The sequence below is a fragment of the Pygocentrus nattereri genome, chromosome 2, assembly GCF_015220715.1.
Source record: "Pygocentrus nattereri isolate fPygNat1 chromosome 2, fPygNat1.pri, whole genome shotgun sequence".
Taxonomy (NCBI): domain Eukaryota; kingdom Metazoa; phylum Chordata; class Actinopteri; order Characiformes; family Serrasalmidae; genus Pygocentrus; species Pygocentrus nattereri.
Window position 1 is genome coordinate 34,387,620 of NC_051212.1, and position 23,166 is coordinate 34,410,785.

Consider the following 23,166-nt stretch of genomic DNA (forward strand, 5'->3'; position numbering starts at 1 on the left):
CCCTAAACCATCATGAATACTGGCTTTTGAACTGTGTGCTGATAACAAGCTGAATGGTCTTTAGCCCGGAGGACAGAGTTTCCATGATTTCCAAAACAAATTTCAAATTTAGATTTGTTGGACCACAGGACACTTTTCCACTTCACCTGAGTCCATTTTAATGAGCTCAGAACCAGAGAAGGTGCCAGCATTCCTGGATCCTATTTATTTACAGATTCTTCTTTGCATTCAAGAGTTTTAATTAGCATTTGTGGATGCAGCGCTGAACTGTTTTCATAGACCATGTTTTTCAGAAGTGTTTCTGAGCCCATGTAGTGATTTCCACTACAGAATCATATCTATTTTTAATAGATATAAATTGAAATATAGGGTTTAAATGATTTGCACATCATTACTTTTTTTTTTTTTTTTTACAGCGTCACAGCTATTTTTGGACATTAGGTTTTATATATATATATATATATATATATATATATATATATATATATATATATATATATATATTAATATATTTTTAAAATATATTATACATATATTAATTATACATATATACACACACACGTTTATAAATGTTAAATATAGACTATTTTATATTAATATAACATTGTGAAGGATATGTTTGAAAGTAGTTTTCATGTATATGCATTATGAATAAAAGTGAGATAGAGATGTTAGTGCTGTCTGTGTTGTATTGATGAAAACTAATTAGTCAAGTACTTTATTTAAAAGAAAAACAAAAAAGCACAACTGGTACAATTCTGTCAGCATCTATATCAGGGGCCCAAAAAGAGGGGCCCCACACACTTACCCCCAGTAGTTATTCCACTTCTATGTAGGGCGATCACAATTACTTAAATGATTGACAAAATCATTGGCAAATATTTGTGCTTTATTATTGATTTATCTCTCTTTATACAGTTTATCCCGGTATACATAAGTGAATATATCAAATGCATTCTCTGAACTTCAAAAACATGCATGTCGTCAGAAATATAAGATCACAAAACTGAGTTTTATTGGTCCAAGGAGATCTATTTCAGTTCTGCTTTAATCTATGCGTGTGTGTGTGTGTTTATGTGTGTGTGTATGTGAGAGAGAGAGAAATGGGTGTAGATTTGTTTTAAATATAATAGTAATTTCTGCTCTAGTATAACTGAAAGCACCTTGATTTGACGTGAGATGTGTATTTAGAACAATTATATATATATATATATATATACATAATCTAGATCCTCTATGTGTATAGCAAGGCACAAGTATGCATCTGCCATTATCAGTGCCTTTTGCAGAACTGAGGCAGAAAAATAGTCAAATATATCTTCATATAATTTGTGGAACCTTAAAACCAAAGCAAGACACTAACATTTTCCCTTTTCAGTCAACAACTAAATAATTCAGTGGAGTCAAAGTGTTATAAAAATACACAGGAACCGCATTACAGTACATAGAGACATTGTAAAGTGAGTGTGGTCTAGGTGCTGTGTACACTCCCAGAAAAAAAGGTACTAAACTGCCATTAGCGTGTCCCCTCCTGGTCAGTGGGGTCATCCCCTCAAGGTTACGTCTTCAGTCTTCAGTTAGGGAACATAATTGTACCACATTTTGTTGTAATTATGTTTTTTTAGGTTGCACAGACTTCATACATCCTTTTTATTTTTATTTTATTTAATGTTTCTATCTTAAGACTTTTCTTTATGAAAAGGCACAAATATGCACCTTTCCTCTGATGAGTGAATGTAGCGTCCTTTAAAACTCATTTAAGGTACAGAGTTAGACCTTAAGGACAACTGTTTTGCCTTCGAGGGTACATTTACACTGTTTGTACCTTGATAAACTAAAATGTAACTGTCCAGTACCCTTTTTTCAGACAGTATATAAGTAATGTATGGTGATTCAGACCTGATTCAGAGTCACTGATGCTTCTAAATGCTTCTAACATTTCATTTTATCAAGGTGTTTTTTTTTTGCTGGGACTTGGGCATGTTTACTTATCACACAACAGTTTCACTGCAGCTGTGTCAAGAAGCATCAGGCTGCTCTATGGCCTTAATAAGTGTGTGTGTGTGTGTGTGTGTGTGTGTGTGTGTGTGTGTGTGTGTGTGTGTGTGTGTTAGGACTCATTGGGTGTTTGAGGTTCTTCCAAACCTTTAATAAGATCTGCGTATACACTGGAGTTGATGAATCGTGGATAGGAGTCTCGCTGCATGAGTGTGTATATTTGCTGCTGTGCATCATCGAAGGTGTGTGAGGTCGGCTCCAGCATGTTCTTGTTGATCACTTCCCGCACACGAGAGTCCAGGCTCACCTACGCAGAGCAAAACACACAACAAAACAAATATAAAGCACTTTGCAAATGTCTTAGTCATCTGAGTAAATGAGCAAATCATCTGGGCAGCAAAGTGCTTATTTATTCAAAAACTACTAACTCGAATAAATACAAATAAACATTGTTTGTATTTGTCACGTGATTTGAGTATGCAAGTAACTGCGGTATTTACAGTTACCATCCGATTAAAGCAGGTGCTGCTGATGGAATGTAATAAATCAATTAAGTGACTGGAGTTCAGCAAAAAACCAGGAACCAAGCATCGTGTTCTTAAAATTCAGGGGTGTCTAATCTCATTGGCAAATGCTGGTTTTATTATTCCAACAAAGCAGGAGCACACATGATCTATCGTTTAACAGCTGAGACCAACTGAATCTAATGAGATGTGTCAGCTTGTCTGAAAGGAAAACCTGCAGCCTCACTGGCCCGATGCTATTTCTGACTGTATTCTTGTAACCAAGATATAAATAACTCAGAAAAATCCCTAAAAATCTTACTGTATATGTACTTACCTGTATTTATTCAAATGTTAGATGTTTTAAACATTTCTGTTCACAAAGGTTTGTGCACCCTTTGTCAAATGAAATGTTTTGCTGATTTTCATATAAATTTACTAGAACCTCACTGCCGATGTTCTAGAGCAGGGGTGTCCAACCTTATTCACAAAGGACCGGTGTGGCTGCAGGTTTTCACTCAAAACAAGCTGGAGCGCACCTGACTGACATTTGTTTAATCAGTTGGTTTCAGTCTTCAAACTGCTGATCAGGTGATCTCCTGCTTTGCTGGATTGAAAACCTGCAGCCACAGCAGCTGTTTGTGGGTAAGGTTGGACAACCCTGTAGAACATCTTATCTGATGTTTTAGAATCATCTACAGCTCCGTTCAACATTCTTGACGTGCTTCTTTTTTTTTGCAGTTTTAATGATTTGACAGACATAATGTTGCACCCACAATATATTTGAATCATTTTGCACATTTACAGTTGTATGGAAAGGTTTGGGCGCTCCTGGTCAAACATGTTTTGTTGATTTTCTAAGTGAAGTTACACGTCTTCTACAGAGAACACACCTCAGTACGGTTTAATATACCACTGCTACTGTATATTTGCTGAAGATATCAGGAAAATGTGCAGTTATGGTACGTTTTGTATTTTATAATATGTTGAACGTGAATCAATATAAACTGCATGAAAATGAAGGAAAAGTTTGCTCTTGTAAACTTTTGCTCTTTGTGTTAACTTTTACTTTTAATCTGTTTAACTGTGACATCTGAGAGAACCATTTATTGCACAAATTGTTCTTGGTATGTTTAAAGGGTTCTGCTGCTATTACAAGTAACTATAATAGAACCCTTTTTTGCAGTGTAGTTTTAGACAATTTTCAAAGCGGCTACATACTAAGGAGACACAGATTTCATAGGTCTGACTGAATGTTCTGGGTGTTTGTGTGTGTATGGATGTAAACATACCTCTCTGGGTGATAGTATAGAGACGTAGTCCTCGTATATTTGCTTAACAGTCTGCTCCACCACAGTTCGGTTGGTCTCTTTCTTCAGCTCCTCACAGGCCAGCCAGAACAGCAGGTTCTCCTCACTGAACTCTGTCTTCAGAAACTGCCGGAAGCTAGCGCGGCCATGAGGGCTCTTAATCAACTGTTCGAATGTCTGCGCCCACAAATGCACGTCTTCCAGCGTGGGGCCACGTCTATACAGCCAAATAGGAAAAAAGGAAACACTCCGTGAAAGATTGCATTCCACTTCTGATTTAACCACTGGTGCAGTCTTCTACTGATTTACACCTGCTTAAAATGATCAAAGCATTATTTCTCACAGATGGATATTCATTTTCATTTCATATTATTTATGTTTCATATTTTTTATTCAGTACTGTGCAACAGTCAGAGACCACACTTTCATTTAGATCATTTCCAATCAAAACAGCCTTTAGGTACAAGCTCTTCATTTTTCAGTGTAAGAGAAGCAGAAATCACATCCACTCAAAGATGAAAACTTTAAGTACTGTTTATCGGCTGCTGCCAGTTTTGGTGCTCTGCCTGGTCTTGCGCAGTTGTTAGAAGACCCATTTTCTGAACTTCAGTTTTGGAATTCCTGTTTTTTTTTTTTTCTTGTTTGTTTGTTTGTTTTTTTTTACTTATTTTCATTTTTATTTGTTTTAACATTTCTTATACATGTAGGTCGTCTGATATCTAACCTCCTCAGAAATGTTTCCTGAAAAATGAAAAGAGTGTATTTAATGGTGCTTTTGACTACAAATGAAGAGGATTCTCTGACTTTTGCACAGTGATGCAGGTAAATGTAAAATCTATTCATATAATCACTTGTTACATTAATTCTGTTGTGCTGTGCAGTGCTGTGAAAAATGATCTGCCCTGTCCCAATTTCTTCTGTTTTTGAATATTTGTCACATTTAAATGTTTCAGATCATGAAACTACTTTCAATATTAGACAAAGATAACCCAAGTAAACATAGGATACTGTTTTTAAAAAAACGTTTCCATTTATTGAAGGAAAAATGCTGTTCAGCTGTTAAAAAGTAATTGTCCCCTTAGCTATTCTATCAACAAGTTAGCCAAATTCATTTGGCTATTGGGTTCAATTTCACTATCTACACCCAGGCATGATTTCTGCCAGACCTGTTGAATCTAGACATCACTTATATAGTACCTGTCTGGCAATGTGAAGCAGACTAAAAGCAGCACATGATGCCACATTCTAAAGAGATTCAAATACAGTAGCGAAACAAAGTCATTGAAAAAGTCTGGAAAAGGTTACAAAGATGTTACTAAGGCTCTGGGACTTCAGCGAATCACAGTGCCATTGTCCACAAATAGAGAAAACTTGGAATAGTGGTGAGCCGGCCTACCAAAATTTCACCAACTCATCCAGGAGGTCACAGAAGAACCCAGACGAACATCTGAAGAAAAGCAAACCTCATTTGCCTCAGTATAGTTTTACAATGAGAAAGACAAAGGGCGAAAGTGGCATCCATAAGAGAGCCACAAGGCGCAAACCACTGCTGTTTAAGAAGAACACAAAGGCTCGTCTGACATTTACAAAAGAAACATCTAGATGACCCCCAAAACTTTTGGGATAATGTTCTGTGGACTGATGAGTCAAAGGTGAAACTTTTAGGAAGACATGAGTCCCATTACATCTGGCTTAAACATGTCAAACATGGTAGTGGTAGTGTGATGGTCTGGGGCTGCTTTTCTTCTGCAGGACCTAGACAACTTGTCATCACTGATGGATTTTCTCTATCAGAAAATCCTGATGGATGATTTTGTAATCTAAAGCACAAGTGCAGTTGTGTTATGTAGCAGGACAATAATCCAAAGCACACAAGCAAGTCCACCCCTGCGTGGCTCAAAAGAAACAAAATGAAGGTTTTGGAGTGGCCAAACCAAAGTCCTGATTTGATTGAGATGCTGTGGCACGACCTTAAATGGGCAGTTCCTGCTTGAAAACCCTCCAGTGTAGCCCAGTTAAAACAGTTCTGTAATGAAGAGTGGGCCAAAATTCCCCAGAGCAATGTAAAAGACTCATCGCAAGTTATTGTTTGATTGCAGTTGTTCCTGCCAAGGGTGGCACAACCACTTATTAGGTTTAGGGGCAATAACATTTTCACATGGGTGATATAGGTTGTGAATAAATCTTTATCTTCAATAAACTGAACGATCATTTAAAAGCTTAAAACTTACATTGTCTTTATTTTCACAGCATTGCAGGCAATATTTTAAGTAAAATGGTAGTGAATCAGTTTAATTCACATCTAACACATCTCAAAGTGATGTATATACCCAAACAATTATGTAAATTAATAACTTCAGTGGCACCTTAATAACTTAAGAACTTGGGAAGAGAAGTCATTATTTTGATATACTAAACATTTTATTAGAGTATTTTGAGCAAACTGAGGTAAATCATAATTTTTTTCTCCTTCATCTGACATGAATGGGCTCTCTTGTTGATATGATAAATATCCTAAATAATTCAATGCAATTATCTATTTACAGTGTTTTTGTTACACTATCTGCCTCAAGGTTTGATCACCATCTTTCAAAATCGCTGTGTTCTCTGTATATATATTCATTTTATTTTAGAACTTCATTATTGATACAACTTTCGCAGTCATTTTAGAATCATTTACAGCTCTGTTCATCATTCTGAACCCATATAAAATGTACTAATTATTTGAAACCTGTTTTTTTGTCTGTAACCAAATAGTTTTTATATTATTGAAGTTTTTTTAAAACTTAACAGTTTGCAATGACGCTGGTACTTACAGTTCCTCAACTTCAGCCTCAGCTTCAGTTTGTTTTTCACGGATCCCCTCCGGAATCCTTTCATCCTTGAAAGGACGTGCTGTAAGACTATACACACATGCATATAATGCAACAACATGTTTTTATCTACACTACAAACACACTCTTAGTGTGAGACTCGAGAGTAAGCAGTATTCCACTGTGTATACAGGTCTGTACGTGCGTTTCCGCTGGGATAACACCACAAACGTCCTGAAGCTTAATGAATGTTCCCAGCACACCTGCACCTAATCCACGACCCCCCTCCCCAACACTCCCTCATACAAAATAATAACATAGGTGCACCCAGCACATTCACAGTCTTCAGTAGTGCATAAGCAAGGCTCAATAAATTATTCAGATCATTTCCTTTCTACTATTCCCTTTCCATCCCCTTTGGATTGACGTTGTTATGTGATGTTACATTAGATGTCTGTCATCTATACTTTAATTTCATCCATATTTGAGATTTACACACCAATTTGCCCTGAATGAGTTTGGGGCTCTTCAGGTTAAATCATAAGTTACAGTCAGCAGAGCACATGTGCACAGACTTGGGAGCTCTGCAGAAATGCGCAACTTCGTTTTTCACAGACTTGTGATTCAGTCAAGATGACTAAACCTTCATATTCAGAAGGGGCAAAGCTACCGCTATTGATCTGGCAAGGTCTACAGATTTTCTTCAAAATGAAAGAGAAAAAACAGGTAGCCTGTTATAACCAGCATTGACTCAAAGTGAAAATATGTATACTTAATGAAACAAAACAGAAGAATGCAAAAGTTTGGATGCCTGTGGTCAAATGATGTTTTGTTGATTTTTTTTTTCCAGATTCTCTACAGAGAACACACTTCTGCACAATTTAATGCAAAATTACTGTTTATTTGCTGAATTTAACATATCACAAAAAATGTGGCCTGTATAAAAGATATGGCAATTTTTACGTCGGGTGTTTCTTTTTTCAAATAATGTTAAAGTCAGAAAATAGACAGAAATTTTACAATAAAATGTACAGAAAAACACCACATCAACCTTGTCTGTAGAGAATGTTAACTTATATTCCCTACAAACCAAAACAACGAAACACAATTTAGTAATGAACTATTAATTAATTATATTACATATTAAATTAAGTAAACATTAGTTAGTTTAGTAACAATGTTGCTAAAGGTGCCCAAACATTGCATACAAGTGAATGAGCTTATATATCTTGGAAGGCTTCTCTTAGAACTCTATTATCACATTAATTAAAATAGAGTGCACGCTTCATAGCCAATGTTGCAATATGCTAATATTAATATTTATACATGTTACTACTTAAACTCAGTATTTGAACTCTCAATATGCCTTCCAATTATTTACAATTTGACCATCAGACTTTTATTGTTAATAGAAACATTTACTAAAATGAAAACTAGCAGTAAAAAAATAATTTCTTTACAATAACAAAATTATGACATGTAAAATGGCATAAAAACTAAATTAAAATAATAATGTCCATTGCTCAACAAACTAAAACAAAATGCAATTGCAGAGAAAAAAACTCTATGATCACAAAAAGAGAATTGTGTGAAAAGTAATGGCATCAAAGAACAGGTTTGATTCACATGTGCTAGACTGGGTCTGGCTTTATTTATTTTCTATATAAACTGATTTGAGTGCAGACTCTGTGAGTGCCTGTTTTAAAAAACTATCGTGGCACATTCTGCACTTTGTAGTCTGTATATGTGCAGAGTATGTGTTGTTCTGTCCAGAGGCGGGCAGAAGCGTGAGTGTTTTACCAGGAGCAGCTGCAGCAGCAGCACCAGCAGAAGCAGCAGGCATTGGGGGGTGCATTAAGCCAGCCCAGAGTGTGTGTGTTCACGCTGTCCAGCATGTGTGAGTTGGAAGAAGTGATCCTTGTGTGGCCGGCGTTCCCAGTATCCTGCTGTGGACGTTTCCCCATCTCCACCCGCTCTGACCCCATGAGCTGCAGCAGAACAAGAACTTTCATGAACCATCACATCAAAAAAGTTTTGCTATCATATCAAAACCTCACAACTCCACTAACAGACCAATAGAGATGGCCAAACATTACATGGAAGTCCTGTGACATTGACATCAATTAAAGTGAAGCACAATTACTGCTTCTATAAAATTTTCATTTTGGAAACATAGTTGTAGATATAGAGGAGAGATGGGAAGTGTATCCTTTAATGCTTGGAGGAGGACGAAGCTGTTTATATATATAAACATATACTGCTGTTGTATCTCCATTTCTTTACCTTGTATCTCCATGACGAATGGACTAAAAGACTAAAAGAAATGACCTAAAATGTCTTGGAAAAAATCTGGTTCCACTGACTTACATTAAAAGCAAAATGTGTTTTTTCCTTCTCCTGTAAAGTTAACATTTTCTAGATATGAGGTTTTTCCGACAATAGCGATACATACATACATATATATATATATATATATATATATGAAGCCTGTATACAGTCAGCAATCTTTCATGTTCCTTTACTGTAGCAGATTGTCCAATCTTGACTTTTCTGATGTTCAAGACTGTCAAGGATGTTCAAATGTGGGCAGAACTAAACAGACTACCTGTGATAATGTAAGAGGCTGCCTGTTTGTTATCTAGTGTTGATCTCCTCTGAATTAAAAAGACTACTGTAAGCTTAGCTAACTAGTTTAACATGTCTTGCAGGTTTATTTACTTCATTAAGCCAAGAAAAGAGCTCCTGCATCTAATAGTGTACTGCTCTGTCTGTGTGACACCTATGTATGTCTAACTAGGCTTGCCAGAGATCAGTTTTGGACCAGAGAGTCTGGTTTTGAGCTCTGTTGTTGGTAACGCCGATCACAATGAAGCTATTTGTTTAGAAGTATATTATTTTAGTAAATACAACAGTAATAGTGATTCAATGTTAGTCAAGCATCTATTACTGAGGGTGATGAACACTTTTATATAAAACCAAATGTTAACGAATTTGATCAAGAAGCCAGTTACAACATTGTTATGATGTTATAATTGTGAATATTTTTTGGTGAACAGAGGTTTGACAGTTCAGCCTGTTTGTTTAAATTTGTTTATTTGTTTAAATAAACATTTATTAACATTAATATTAATGTAATATACCCTTATCTCTAATCATAAGTAAACAATCATATTATGGGTCAGGTGATGTGAGTAGTGTGTCCACCATCTAAAGTTAAAAGGAAACCTACAACACTGTACCCAAAGTAAAACTTAAAGAAGTATGTAAAGCCATTTCGCTAAAAATCACATTTAGTGTCTAATGTTTGTCTTTACCCCAAACACAGCCAATCTACCAAGACATGTAAAGTGTCTGACATTTTATTCTTTAGTCTTACACTGGAGCTATGAGGCTAATGTAGTTTCTGACACTGTGTAAAAAAAATTAAATAAAAATAAATAAAAAAATGTATAAAAATTCAGAAATTTCAATGTGTGAGATTTACAGTCTCCTTGGTTGGCAAAAGGAAGCTCCTCACCCAGCAGTTAAAAGCAGGAGAAAGTTGGAAAAATACATAGAAATGGCTCCTTATGCAACAGTTAGTTTCAGTGACACATCTGAGTGACTGAAAAATTATCTGCCCCTGTGCAGCAGTGGGCAATATAACAGCATATCCGGCATGCCAGCTGCAATTCTTGTTAAGGTATTAGTTTTGTTATTACAGTTGTACCAGCAGGCATGCACATGTAGATAATGTGGTGTACAAACAGTGCAAAACACATTGATTTACTCACCTCACAAGTAGTGAGTTGTAGCCTCAGGTTAGTCCAGTTTATTGTCAAAAGAGCAGAAAGTAGACTATAATGACTTAATGAGTAAGGGGGGGGGGGGGGGGGGGTAAGAAAGAGTGTGCAAGGAAAATCAGTCTCTTGGGGTTAACCATTAACCATTAGCCAAGCATGGAGACTAGTCAGTGCTCTTCGCTCAGCCAGCATCTTCAGGCATCACTATAATCTCGGCCTACAAGCCGAGAGGCTCCACAGCTTCTCAGCTAAAACTGACAGTGTGAACGGCTTGTAACATTGACTAAATTCCAGCAGTTCCACCTAAATGGTGTTGCAGTTACATGTAAGGTACAGGAAAATTCAAAGAAGCTGGTGAAAAAGAAGCTTATGTTAGCTTCATACACATTTTGCTGCGCTCAGAGTAGCTGCTGTGGGCTTTACATCCACTTGTCTTTATCTCATTATGGTTAAAAACAAATATTGAAATCTGTCATACATAATTTCTCTTTTGACTGTTTCACCCCAATAAAAATATTTTAGATTTGCTTCAGTTATTAAATATGGTTATGAAAAGAAATCCAGAAAAATGGAATCTACAAAAAGGTTTATTTAAGCACCCAATATGGTTTTACTTGGGGGGGAAAAAAAAAAAAAATATATATATATATATATATATATATATATATATATATATATATATACTGAAATCTTAATTATATCTTATATCTTAATACAGCACACAGTGGTTAACTCCATACTATACACTTATATACTAATACACTTGTTAAATTAATCTTAAGCAGGAAATTTTCAGTAATAAATGAAATTTGAATGAGTTGGTGTGAGATCATGAGATCTGGCCCCGCTGTGTGAGTCTCATGGCCAACGACAGGCATGATCATATCATAATTACAGCATGTTAGCTTGTGGCAAGTATGTTAGCTTTGGTCTAACATCAACCTGTGAATAAAGCATTAGACTGAGACAAAGCACAGGTTTTGTTTCAAATGTTGCTATTTCATAACGTTCATTGCTTTAATAACATCACTGTTGCTTTTTTACTCTGTAAATCTCTGATCTCTGACCCTTAATAATCACATAAGCAAGTTTGTTTGGCATTGCTTAACAACGCAGCACGGTTTCATCTTCCAGTACTTGTTAGCTACATTAGACCCATAGTTCCAGTGCAAAACTACAGAAACAAACGTCAGACTGTAAACATGTCTTGGTTTATCGGGAACATTGCATGAACTGTATTTTTTGGCCTGCACAGTCCATAAGCTCATAACACAAATGTAATGTCCAATCCTACACAGTCTAGTGCAGTCATACAGGTGCATGTCCTGAAATTAGTGCAGTAATTTAGTGTGTGAGCACTGAGAGCTGAAACATTCTTAATTAATTTAAGCAGCTGTCCACTGGGACTAGTCAAGCAGGAAGCCTGCATGCCACAATACACAGCAGGCATGTAGCAATGACTAAAATCCATTGAGATCAATTACAACACAGCACCTGAGCACAGCACCACAACACATACACTGAATGGCTACTCCATTCATTTCTACATTTGATCATCTACGATTCTCATTTCTTCATGTTTTTTTTTTTCAAAAGCAGGACAAAAAGCAAATATGTTCCCTGTGAAAGACTCTGTGCCTGAATCAGTCTGTAAATTGAGAACCTGAGGCGAGTCATATCCAGTCAAGGAAAATTCACTGCATTTAGGAAGCACATAAATACGTCCAATAGGCCATAAAGCATAGCAGCACACATCCCAGAGAAAACGGCTCCGGTTCAGGCCGTAAAACTGTAGCTCTGTATGTTTAGCACCTGCACTACTCACCGACCGAATATCAGTTATTTACAGCCCTTTCGGGTCTGAGCACGTTATTCGAGCATGAAAGGCTGGGACGCTGAAATTCCCCTCCACTCCGCTCCGTCCATCAGTGCAGCTTCTCGGTGTCTGACGGCGCTCCTTCACTCGACCGCGAGGCTCGAGCAGCAGCACCGAAACTGAACGTCAATCTGCTCATTTTAGCGCGACTTACCGTCTAAGCATTGGTGCCCGGGGTGGACTGCTCCTGGCGCGCGTCTCACACGCCCATCTTCATCATCCTCATTTTCATCCTCATCATCATCATCATCATCATCTCAGCGCTCTCCTCCAGTCCGCGTCCATCTCCATGCGCATGCGCGCTGCCAACCGTCCTCAGAGAAAAACGAAAAAAGAAATAAAAAAAAAAACACTGACGGAGCACAGCAGCACCAAACTGATCTATTTACATCTTATACAATTATTTACCTTCATATTCAAATGAATACATGGAATAATACCTAGTACTGTATATATAATGATAATATAGGGCCTAATAATGTAAGTATAAGATACTGAACTTATTCTCCAACCTTTACCACTTACTATTACATAATATATAGTCTCTCTCTCTCTCTCTCTCTCTCTCTCTCTCTCTCTCTCTCTCTCTCTCTCTTTCTGTCTCTCTTACTCTTCCTGTCTTTCCTTCACGCTCACTTTCTATTTTCCACCCTTTTTCTCTATCAGTTTTTATCTCTCTCAAATTTTCTATCTATCTATCTATCTATCTATCTATCTATCTATCTATCTATCTATCTATCTATCTATCTATCTATCTATCTATCTATCTATCTATCTTCCTTAATTTTAATTCAGTTTTAAAAAGCTTTACTGGCACATGGCAGTGTTAAGCCTATTAAATCAAACACACACTCACAGTTCAGTTCATACACATATGTGTTGAATGCTATATTAAGCCTCTGTCAGGCTATGGCACTCCTCTACACCTCTGCATCTCTCTCTCTCTCTCTCTCTCTCTCTCTCTCTCTCTCTGTGTGTGTACTGTGTACATATAGTACTGTATACTTCTGTGGAAAAGCCTTAGGCAGCCAATAAAGTTGTTTAAATTGATTTACCTCAGCAACAAATGTGTTTTTCCAGTGAAAATGTGATATAATCTCAGAATAAATACATAAAACACAAATGCAGTATGAGACAACAAGATTTTTTTTTTAAGTCATTGCTATCTTGCTTAGAAGGGCACAAGTGTGGTTCCTGACTTCTCAGTGGACTCCAGACATCGCATGGACCTGTTAAAGGGAAATTCCAGTTGTTTTTAAAATATGTGCATAACTGAGTGGTTGAGATGTAAACAAAGTCATTCAGAGAGGTCTGATGTGATATGATTTATTTGTAGTGAAGCTTACAAACTCTGATTTCTTTATAGTGGTGGTGATACGAACCAGCGATTGCAATGTCAGCAAAGAAAACAGCCATTTTTTTTACAATCCAAAGTGATCAGTGACCCTACATGATCCTTTATGAGTTACTAATCACTCATCCTGAGTGTGATGATAACGTTAAAAGAGTGTTAAAATGCTTTCTCGGTGAACTACTTGTCCTTAGGGCTCTCTGCATGCATTGAAAAAAAATATTTTTAGGTCAAATTCTTAGTGCATAAGTTCCACAAAACAATCAAGCAGTGCAATCAGGCGTAAAACAGAGAATTCTTAACCATTTCATTTTCTTAAGGGAGTTTTTAGAAGCATTACACATTTTAGACGTCTATAGTTCCAATCACCACCACCGCTGTGAAATATTCTGACTCTGCAAGTTCCTCTACAACAGAGCACTTCACATCAAACCACTCTGAATGCTGTCGTGTACATCTTAGAAAGTTTTCCAGAAAAAAAAAACAAAACATTGGAATTTGACAGAGACCTGCTGGTGACATCCTGTATAAATATCAATAATGCGTGGCCACCCCATACTAATGCATAGGAACAAGATCCTAATGTCTGGCTATGACTTTAGTCAGGTGTGGGAATATAATTAAATTGTGGCTGTGGCTTAGTAAGTTGTGGGAATGCGATCATGTCTTATTAAGCTGTGATCAAATCAAATCAAGGCTTAATTATGTCATTATCATGCCTTACTAAGTCATGGCCATGTATTATTTTTAATTATACATGATGTCTCCAGTAGGGCTCTGTAGTATTATCATTTAAATCCTAATACACAACTCATTGTTTATTTGCTCATTTGTGTTTGTTCTAATGTTATTATTTAAACAAATAACATACTCTCTTTTTCTTTTTTTTTTGATCAATTATTTATTTATTTTCATTATTTTCCACCTATAAGCAATAACATACATTACAGTATAAAATCAAGAATGGGGGTGATTGTGTACACTTCCCACAAACATACTCTCTTTTTCTGTGAAGCCTAAGACTTTGCATAGTACTAAGCACACTGTAAACGTTTTGATGTCTTAACATGAGAGAGATTTATGCTCTGTTAACTTACTGTCACTAAATATGTAAAATGCAAATGCACTAAAAGTGCAAATGATATGAAAAACTTTTTTTTTCATTTGAATGTGCAATTACTAATTATTTGCTTTACTTTACATATTGCATATGTATCTATGTGGCAAAATGTTTTTCCACTATGTTCAATAAATGGATGCTGTGCACTAACATTTGCTGAAAATCTCATATCTAAGTGTGCTCTCTGTAGACGATGTGTTAACCTGTGCTCAAATCAACAAAGCATGTAATTTGACCAGGCATGATCAAACTTTTACATTCATATTTATGAGTACAAAGCCAACAAGCATATAAAAATATATACAAATATGAAATACATACAAATTCAAAGTGAATATATGCACTGGAAGTTTGTTAATTTTTAAAACCATTATTTGTCTTTTTTTAATTTTATTTTAAGGCAGAGAGGTTGAAAAAATTCATCTGGTACAGTACTTTAAGAAAAAGGCCAGCAAGTTGTTCTTTCATCACCTGCACAAGCAAAGTCTATAACTCTGTAATTATCTGCAGAACAATTGAGTCAGACCGGAAAAACAATATTCTCTAATAATGCTGCACCATCATAAGATACATACAGCATAGTCAGAACCATCAAATATCATGTGAAACAAAGAGGTATCAAAAAGCTGGACTCAAAGTTGAGGCTGATCTATTATGGTCTTTTCCCATAAAGAGGTAACAGTACAAAGGTACGGGCCTCTCATCAGTTAATGTTGTCCAGACATGATTACAAGCTATATTATTGGCTCTTTCCTTATTAAGATGTGACAGTAGACTCCAGGGCTTATTTGTTCTGCTTTTAAATCTGCTAACATGTTTAACATCTGCTTAATTACTGAAGCATAAATATGGACATGGGGTGTACATAGCAGAAATGCCAAACCCTATATTAATAACCAGTTGGCCTAGCTAAAATTACTCAGCCCTCCCTTTGCTATCGGATCAGCGTCAGTCTTTCTTGGACTGTGCGTTTTGGAGAAAAGTCCCTGCTCTTAGAAGGGTGAAAGAGATGGAGATCTACTTTAAACGTGCTGCTCCAGAACATTCCAGAAAAGTTCAATGCAATGTTGTCTGGGAGGTTATGCTCAGTGTTCCATCCTGACATTCATGAAATCACTCTTGAATATATTTAGTAATTTATATAGGGACAATGTCACTGTGGGGGTCTATCACAGGCTCAAATTCTTGTTGTTACCCAACAATAAACAGCAAAATGAGTGACAAGATTGCAACACATACCAGTATAATTATAACAGAGTCAAACAGTTTCAACTGACATTGAAATGAAAATGGTCTTTAGATTTCTTCAAACATAAACACATCTAGATACAGAGGTTGAAAAAAAGGCTGAAAGCTCACTTGTGCTGCTTATACCAGATTATGCTTTGTACATTGTTCTTGTATACAAGCAGTTTCTAAACGGCAGCCCTTCTAATTGGCCTAATGAGTTTTGGCATTACATCACCATATGGGAGGAGGCCATAATCAGGAATGGCTTCACCATGAAGGACTATAATCTAGAGTTATTATTGTGTTTTTTGCTTTGCTGTTTAAATGGAATAATGTAATCACTGTAAAAAGTGAGACTGGGGTTAATTAATATTTACTATAGAAATAAACTAATAGTAACTTCTACATAATAAAAAAGACTACGTTCAGTTAGAAATCCAACTGAGCTGAATTCAATACATTTGAATGTTTTATTAATTGTATTTTATGCAGTAACTGTGATACACTGAGTAGAAATTATTTATGTTTTATCAGGAACAACAGTGAAGCAGAAAATCAATAGATTTTACTCATTGGGAGGTCATTGGTTTTAATCACCTCACACTTCTGCCCAAGGCATTCTGTGCCTCATGGACACCAGTGACTACATGTTTCAGGAGTTGCAGTCCTTCAACTTCCCAAAGGTAATTGCTAGGAAACAAACAATTTCCAAGTATGTTGCTGTGGCAGTTGTCCATTCTTTTAAGTTACTGCAGCTACCAAACATGTGCTCTAAGTCAAATGTAAGATAGCAGCTAGGTAATGCATTTTAGCATTGCTTAGTTTAGAAGCCAGGCCTGGACTTAAACTACAGATTTTGCTGTTGGGGTACAGACAGAGGCGAGAAAACATACTGGAAGATTCCACCTGTAATGAGGAGACCAGATTAGACTCGTATTGAGGAGACCAGATTATACCTGTATTGAGGAGGCCAGATTATACCCGTATTGAGGAGACCAGATTATACTCGTATTGAAGAGACCAGATTATGCCCGTATTGAGGAGACCAGATTATACCCGTATTGAGGAGACCAGATTATACCCGTATTGAAGAGACCAGATTATACCCGTATTCAAGAGACCAGATTACACCCGTATTGAGGAGACCAGATTATACCCGTATTGAAGAGACCAGATTACACCCGTATTGAGGAGACCAGATTATGCCCGTATTGAGGAGACCAGATTACACCCGTATTGAGGAGACCAGATTATACTCGTATTGAAGAGACCAGATTATACCCGTATTGAGGAGACCAGATTACACCCGTATTGAAGAGACCAGATTATACCCGTATTGAAGAGACCAGATTACACCTGTATTGAGGAGACCAGATTACACCCGTATTGAGGAGACCAGATTATACTCGTATTGAAGAGACCAGATTATACCCGTATTGAGGAGACCAGATTACACCCGTATTGAAGAGACCAGATTATACCCGTATTGAAGAGACCAGATTACACCCGTATTGAGGAGACCAGATTATACCCGTATTGAGGAGACCAGATTACACCCGTATTGAGGAGACCAGATTATTACCCGTATTGAGCTCCAAACCGTCACCAACGTTTCACCGCAGAGACGATAACTGAAAATTATTATTAAATTATTGGCTTGTTTGCAGCTTTTCAATCGGATATTTCTTCAAACCTAATTCTGTAACTTGTGAATGTTGAACTCTGTAGGTTTTGTCAAAACAAAAATAAGCATCACTTGCTAACAGGTAGCGTAAGTTAGCTAACTAACGTTAGCTCGCTAGCGAGTCACCTCTTTTAGATGACTGTTTGCTCTCACAAAATATGAGAGGCACCTTTTTAGCTAAATTACAATTTTATAGTGAGACGGTGTCGAATTTATGGCATAATAAACTAATGTGTACACTTAGAGTTGCTAGACAGTTGAATAACCTAACTAGCTATCTTAGCTACGTATGCGCGAGCTCAGGCTAAGTGAATAGGTCTGCTGCACGACCAGTTCACTGCGGCTGACCTATGCTGACCATGCTGGGCTCAAATCTGAATGGGAGACGTCGAGAGACTTGACTGGTGTTAGAATGACAGAAAAGCAGGAACTAGCTAGCTTACCTGGCTAACTACGGTCTGTGATGTGTGGGGCTGTTGGCTTGGTGGCCAGCAGACTAACGGCCTTGCACACCACAGCATGTTCGATGAAAACACAGAAATCTGAGGGAGAGATGTCGAGTGACTGGTACAGATAAAGCATTAGTTTATTAAGGTCAAGTGAGCTTCTATTTTCCAACAAGCTGGCAAGTGATTTTACATGCTAACAATCCTACATCACACTAAAGTTTGTGAAATCTGTTCTTTCTTCTCCTCAAGTCACTATTTTCAGGCTTAACCAGATCTTTTCTTCTTGCAGTTAATTTAACTAAAGTTTCCTACACCTACCATCAGCATTCTCCAGTATGGAAGCAGCTTTTATTTACATCTCTTTCTCTGGTATGTGGATGGTTTGTTTACGCTCATTTTTTGTAGTCGTCTTAAGATGCATATGTCTGGCTTTAATTGAAGTCAGTGTTTTAAACTTAATAGTTAGCTCAAACTTAATGTTAGCTGAAGTAAATAGTAGTGCTGACCGATATCAGTCAGTAAAGCCAGTCATTTATGGAAGTTGACCAAACAAGATAAAGCCAGGGGAAATTGGTATGAATGCTGAATGCTTGTTTCTCATATATTTACTACATTGGAGCTCACTTTAACAGCAGAAGGCCTTGAGTTTATCTTTGTGTAGGCATCATGCTGAAGCAAAGCTCTGATCTAACTTTTACTTTGTTTATGTTTTCTGGCTACATTGAGAGTCATGAAGGTCCTTGGTGAACACCTGATGGACAGTATGTGAGTTCTCATGCAGAACTGGTGGCAGTGCACACTTTAAATTTCAGTAATCATCCAACATCATGTCCGTGTGAGACTCTATCCTATGTTGAGCACCTTCTTCAGTCATGTCTGGACTCAGTGACTCATTATTCTTGATCAACCTGGGCAAGTGTCTAATTCTTTTCATGATCTTTATTCGTTACATCATGGATTATCCGTTATATATATATGGACTCATGCTGCTTTTTTATCATCTCGACATAGCTTTGTGAGTATCCTTGACATTTTATTCAATCATCCAAGAAAAGTGTCTTGAAGTTCATCGATGTAGTCTGTACTTTGGATTGTAATGGGTGTTATTTGTTGTTTCCTTTGTAATTTACCATAAGCAGTTGTTAACTGTTAAATCTGTGCTAACTAATTGTAATTCCTTATTGGTTGTTCTGTATTTTTTTGCAGTAAAATTCTGGAAACCACAGCTGCTGGTAATTGACTGTAAAGTTTAACTTTGCAATAAAATATTGTGATGTGTCATTTGGTTGTACTGTGTTTATCACTGATAGACTGTAATTATGTTAATAGTATATCTGTTGTTTTCAAAATAATTTACTGTGTACAGATTTACAATATGCTTTTTTTTTCAAAGTAATTAACCGTAAACAAACAACAGTTCTCAACAGAGAAATTTATGGTTGGCAAAAAAGCATACTGTAATGACTTTTACACTATACATTCACCGGCCACTTTATTAGGTACACCATGCTAGTTAAAGGTTTGACCCCCCTTTTGCCTTCAGAACTGCCTTAATTCTTCGTGGCATACATTTTCCCCAGATATTGAGTAAATATTAAGCAATTTTGCTCAGACACTTGGTAAATCTTACTAAATTTTCACTTGGTAGATATTACTAAATGTTGAATTAATTTGTATTTACTCAATATTTGTGGGCTACATTAGCTCATAATGTGGCATTTTATTGCTAAATACAGCACATTTGAACTGTTGCTTTTATTAACGTTTACAGATTTTTTTTGCTTAAATTTAGTTCACTTATTTAATGCATTTTAATCAAAGTTTAGACAAAATGTATTCAATTATATTACGTCACTTGTCATAATTTTGTTAAGTAACCATTTTTGACAGCATAGTTAATTAAATAAGGGTGGGTGATATGATAAATACATAACATCATGATATATGATTTCACTGTTCAAAGACATTTATCATGATCAATTTAATGGATTACATTCTGTTTTTTGTTAAACAATGACAAAAACATGGCAAAACTGGGTGGCATATACAAAACTAATTTTTCATCAAATTCAGTTTAGAGCTGAGCAATATGACCAATTTTCTCATGATAAATTATGTTAAAATACAATATACTGTGCTTTTCTGAACATATCATGGACATACTGTTATGTCATCCTTGTAGAGCACTGAACAACTGCATGTTTCATTATAAAAACTGCTTAAATTGATTTAGTGCAACATAGCATGACAAACATTGAATAAAAATCATTGTGTTTAAAGTTAGAATGTTTTTTAAATGTAGCCGTACCGGTTCATTTTTCGCTATTCCAACTGATCACACTGCTGAAAAAAACAGCACAAGCCAGCACAATTCCATCATGCATGCTGGTCTAAGCCTGTTTTTCCAGCTTGGAATACATTTTTAAAAAGAAATATTGTGACGTATAACGTATTGTGAAAATTTCTTGAAATATTGCGATATTACATGTTAGGCATATCGCCCATTTCCAATTGTCATCTTTCATTTATGAACATAAAGGTGGTGTTGACTAAAGATTTTGAATCTTAAAGATGGCATTACTTTAGGGTTTGTCTAGTAAAAGGAGCAGTGTCGACACTAGAGGGCAATAGCACTGTTCTGTAAAGGCACTCCTAACTACAACTGTGTACACACTGCTTCTGTGTATCTGTACATGTGTGAGAAAGATACTGGCTGTGTACAAAAACAACAGATAAATACTACTACACTATACATGCTATACAGATGAATGGGCTTCTAATGGTGGCGTACTCATTTTGATGTTTGATACTAATTAGTATGGTTGTGTTTGGTTTTGCATGCAGCCACTCTTTTTCTGTATCTATAGTACATGTCAGAATCCAGTACTCGTGGGTCAAAACATTGCAGATTTCAGTACACGGCCTCATTAAGACCTCATTTGAGTGTCTCTGCTGTGCAGCTTTCCCTGTGGACACTTAAATCAGCCTGAATAACCCTTATTACCCAAACCCAGCCTCCAATTGAAACCTCCATTCACTGATGGCATGTGGCATGGCTCACTGCTCACATTCACTCTGAGCTCACATTTGTGTGCTGAGTGTTCACATGTACAAACTATATAAAGAAAGGTATTGGAACAGCTACACATTACACTCACAGGAGCTTTTGTGATATCCCATTCTAAATCTATAGGCATTAATATGTAGTTGGTATCCTCTTTGCTACTAAAACAGCTTCCACCCTGGGAAGCTTCGTGCATGATTTTGGAGTGTGTCTGTGGGAATTTTTGCCCATTCATCCAGAAGAGCATTTGTGAGGTCGAACACTGATGTTGAACAAGAGGGCCTGGCTTGGAATCTCTGTTCTAGTGCATCCCATGTTTGGTGGGGCTGAGGTGATGGCTCTGTGTAGGCTGGTCAAGTTCTTCCAAACCAAACTCACCCAGCCATGCCTTTATGGACTAACGTAAAGGATGCCTGCTCTATATGAATAATGAAGAAAAGTAAAAATAATAAATAGAGAGGTATATTATTTTTGGACAGCAATAATAACCATCAGAGAGAAAGTCTTACATAGATTTGAATTGATCCACGCTGTATGCTATCACTACATACTTCAGGTCCATCAGGTAGCTTCAACTGACTCACTCTGGAAAAAGATCATCCAGCAAACATGCTCATCTCTCTAGACATTCTGGTTTAGCTTCCTCATAGGCTGTGAAGAGATGAACAGAACAGCAGCAGGAGTTCTGTGATTTAAATGCCTGGGGGCCTTTTGCCACCTCCACCAGCAAAGCTTAAAATCAGGCTCTGTAAAGTATTACACTAAGACCATCAGAATGTGGTAGAAACAGTGTCAGTGAATCCTCTCAAAGATTTTAAAGGAAATCTATTTATTGTATTTTTACCTCAGGTGTCCAATTAGTGATTGTGGAAAACCTTTTAGGATGTGTGTAGGAAAAAACAATTTATTTTTACATGACCTTTTTCCAACTTGCAGAATTAAACAGGCTGTTTTTATTACTGCAACTTTAAAACTGATATGTTTAAATGACTTGTCCTTCGACTGGCTGTTCTGTGTTTGGGTTTTCAGCTGCACAAAGTGTTGTCCCATCAAGCAAAATGTTCAGCAGTTGAAAACAGAGATTTTTTGTAAGGGAATAGCACTGAGAGGCAAAGACAAGTTGCCAGTCTGGATTCAAGAGCCCTGAAATTAGTAGATAACGTTGGTGTACTAATGGACTCTGATCTTATTTTATGTCAAAGCAGTTACTAAATCAGTTTTTTATCACCTTAAAACATCAACAAAATCAGAGATTATCTGACTAAACCAAATCTGAAGAAACTCATCCACATTTTTATTTCTAGCAGGATTGATTACTGTAATGATCTCCTAACTGGACTCCTTAAAAAGACAATCAAACAGCTTCAGATGAGTCACTATGCAGCTGCCAGAGTCTCAATAGGAATAAAAGAAGGAAACACATTGGCTACCAGTCTGTTACAGAATAGACTTTAAGATGCTATTGCTGCTCTCTAATTTGCTCAGTGGTGTAGGACCAGTATATTAATTTTATATGTTGCAGCAATATGAGCCAAGCAGAACTTTCAGATCATTAGGAACTAATCAGTTAGTCCTGCCTTTCTCATTTGTAAAGCACTTTGAATGACAGCGTATGAAAGGTCCTATACAAATAAACTTGGCTTGCCTTGTGTATAAAATGTAGTCTGGGCTGAAATGTGGAACATTCTGTTAAGTTCAGACAGAAATCATCAGAAATGTAGAAAAATTGGATTGAGGTCAGGAATCTGTGCAGGCCAGTCAAGTTCTTCCACAGCAAACTTGCTCATCCATGTCTTTATGGACCTTGCTTTGTGCACTGGTGCACACTCATGTTGGAACAAACTGTTCCCACAAAGTTGGGAGCATGAAATTGTCCAAAGTCTCTTGGCCTGCTGAAGCATCAAGAGTTCCTTTCACTGGAACTAAGGGGCCGAGCCCAACTCCTGAAAAACAACCCCACACCATTATCCCCCCTCCACCAAACTT

General features: G+C 36.8%; 1 protein-coding gene across 3 annotated transcripts; it reads right to left on the minus strand.

Moving 5' to 3' along the window:
* Nucleotides 1–871: 871 nt before the first annotated feature.
* LOC108436135 (regulator of G protein signaling 20) lies at nt 872–12,576 on the minus strand. 3 transcript variants are annotated; one of them, XM_017712423.2, is made up of 5 exons: nt 12,437–12,576; nt 8,425–8,612; nt 6,628–6,714; nt 3,794–4,028; nt 872–2,305 (listed from the first exon to the last, which is right to left on the minus strand). In XM_017712423.2, exons 2-5 carry the CDS (start codon nt 8,607–8,609, stop codon nt 2,111–2,113), a joined length of 702 nt encoding a protein of 233 aa, XP_017567912.1. In that variant the 5' UTR covers nt 8,610–8,612; nt 12,437–12,576; the 3' UTR covers nt 872–2,110. The 3 variants fall into 3 exon arrangements, with proteins under 3 accessions (XP_017567912.1, XP_017567913.1, XP_037391662.1); XM_017712424.2 differs by lacking the exon at nt 12,437–12,576 and adding an exon at nt 12,232–12,423; XM_037535765.1 differs by lacking the exon at nt 12,437–12,576 and adding an exon at nt 10,398–10,470.
* Nucleotides 12,577–23,166: the final 10,590 nt, after the last annotated feature.

What these genes read in the sequence shown, in the direction of transcription:
- LOC108436135 (XM_017712423.2), bottom strand. Translation starts at nt 8,609, where the DNA reads ATGGGGTCAGAGCGGGTGGAGATGGGGAAACGTCCACAGCAGGATACT. An exon ending in TGCTGCTGCAGCTGCTCCTG is followed by an intron (nt 6,715 to 8,424) that starts GTAAAACACTCA and finishes ATGTGTGTATAG; the next exon opens with TCTTACAGCACGTCCTTTCA. An exon ending in CTATACTATCACCCAGAGAG is followed by an intron (nt 2,306 to 3,793) that starts GTATGTTTACAT and finishes TGCTCTGCGTAG; the next exon opens with GTGAGCCTGGACTCTCGTGT.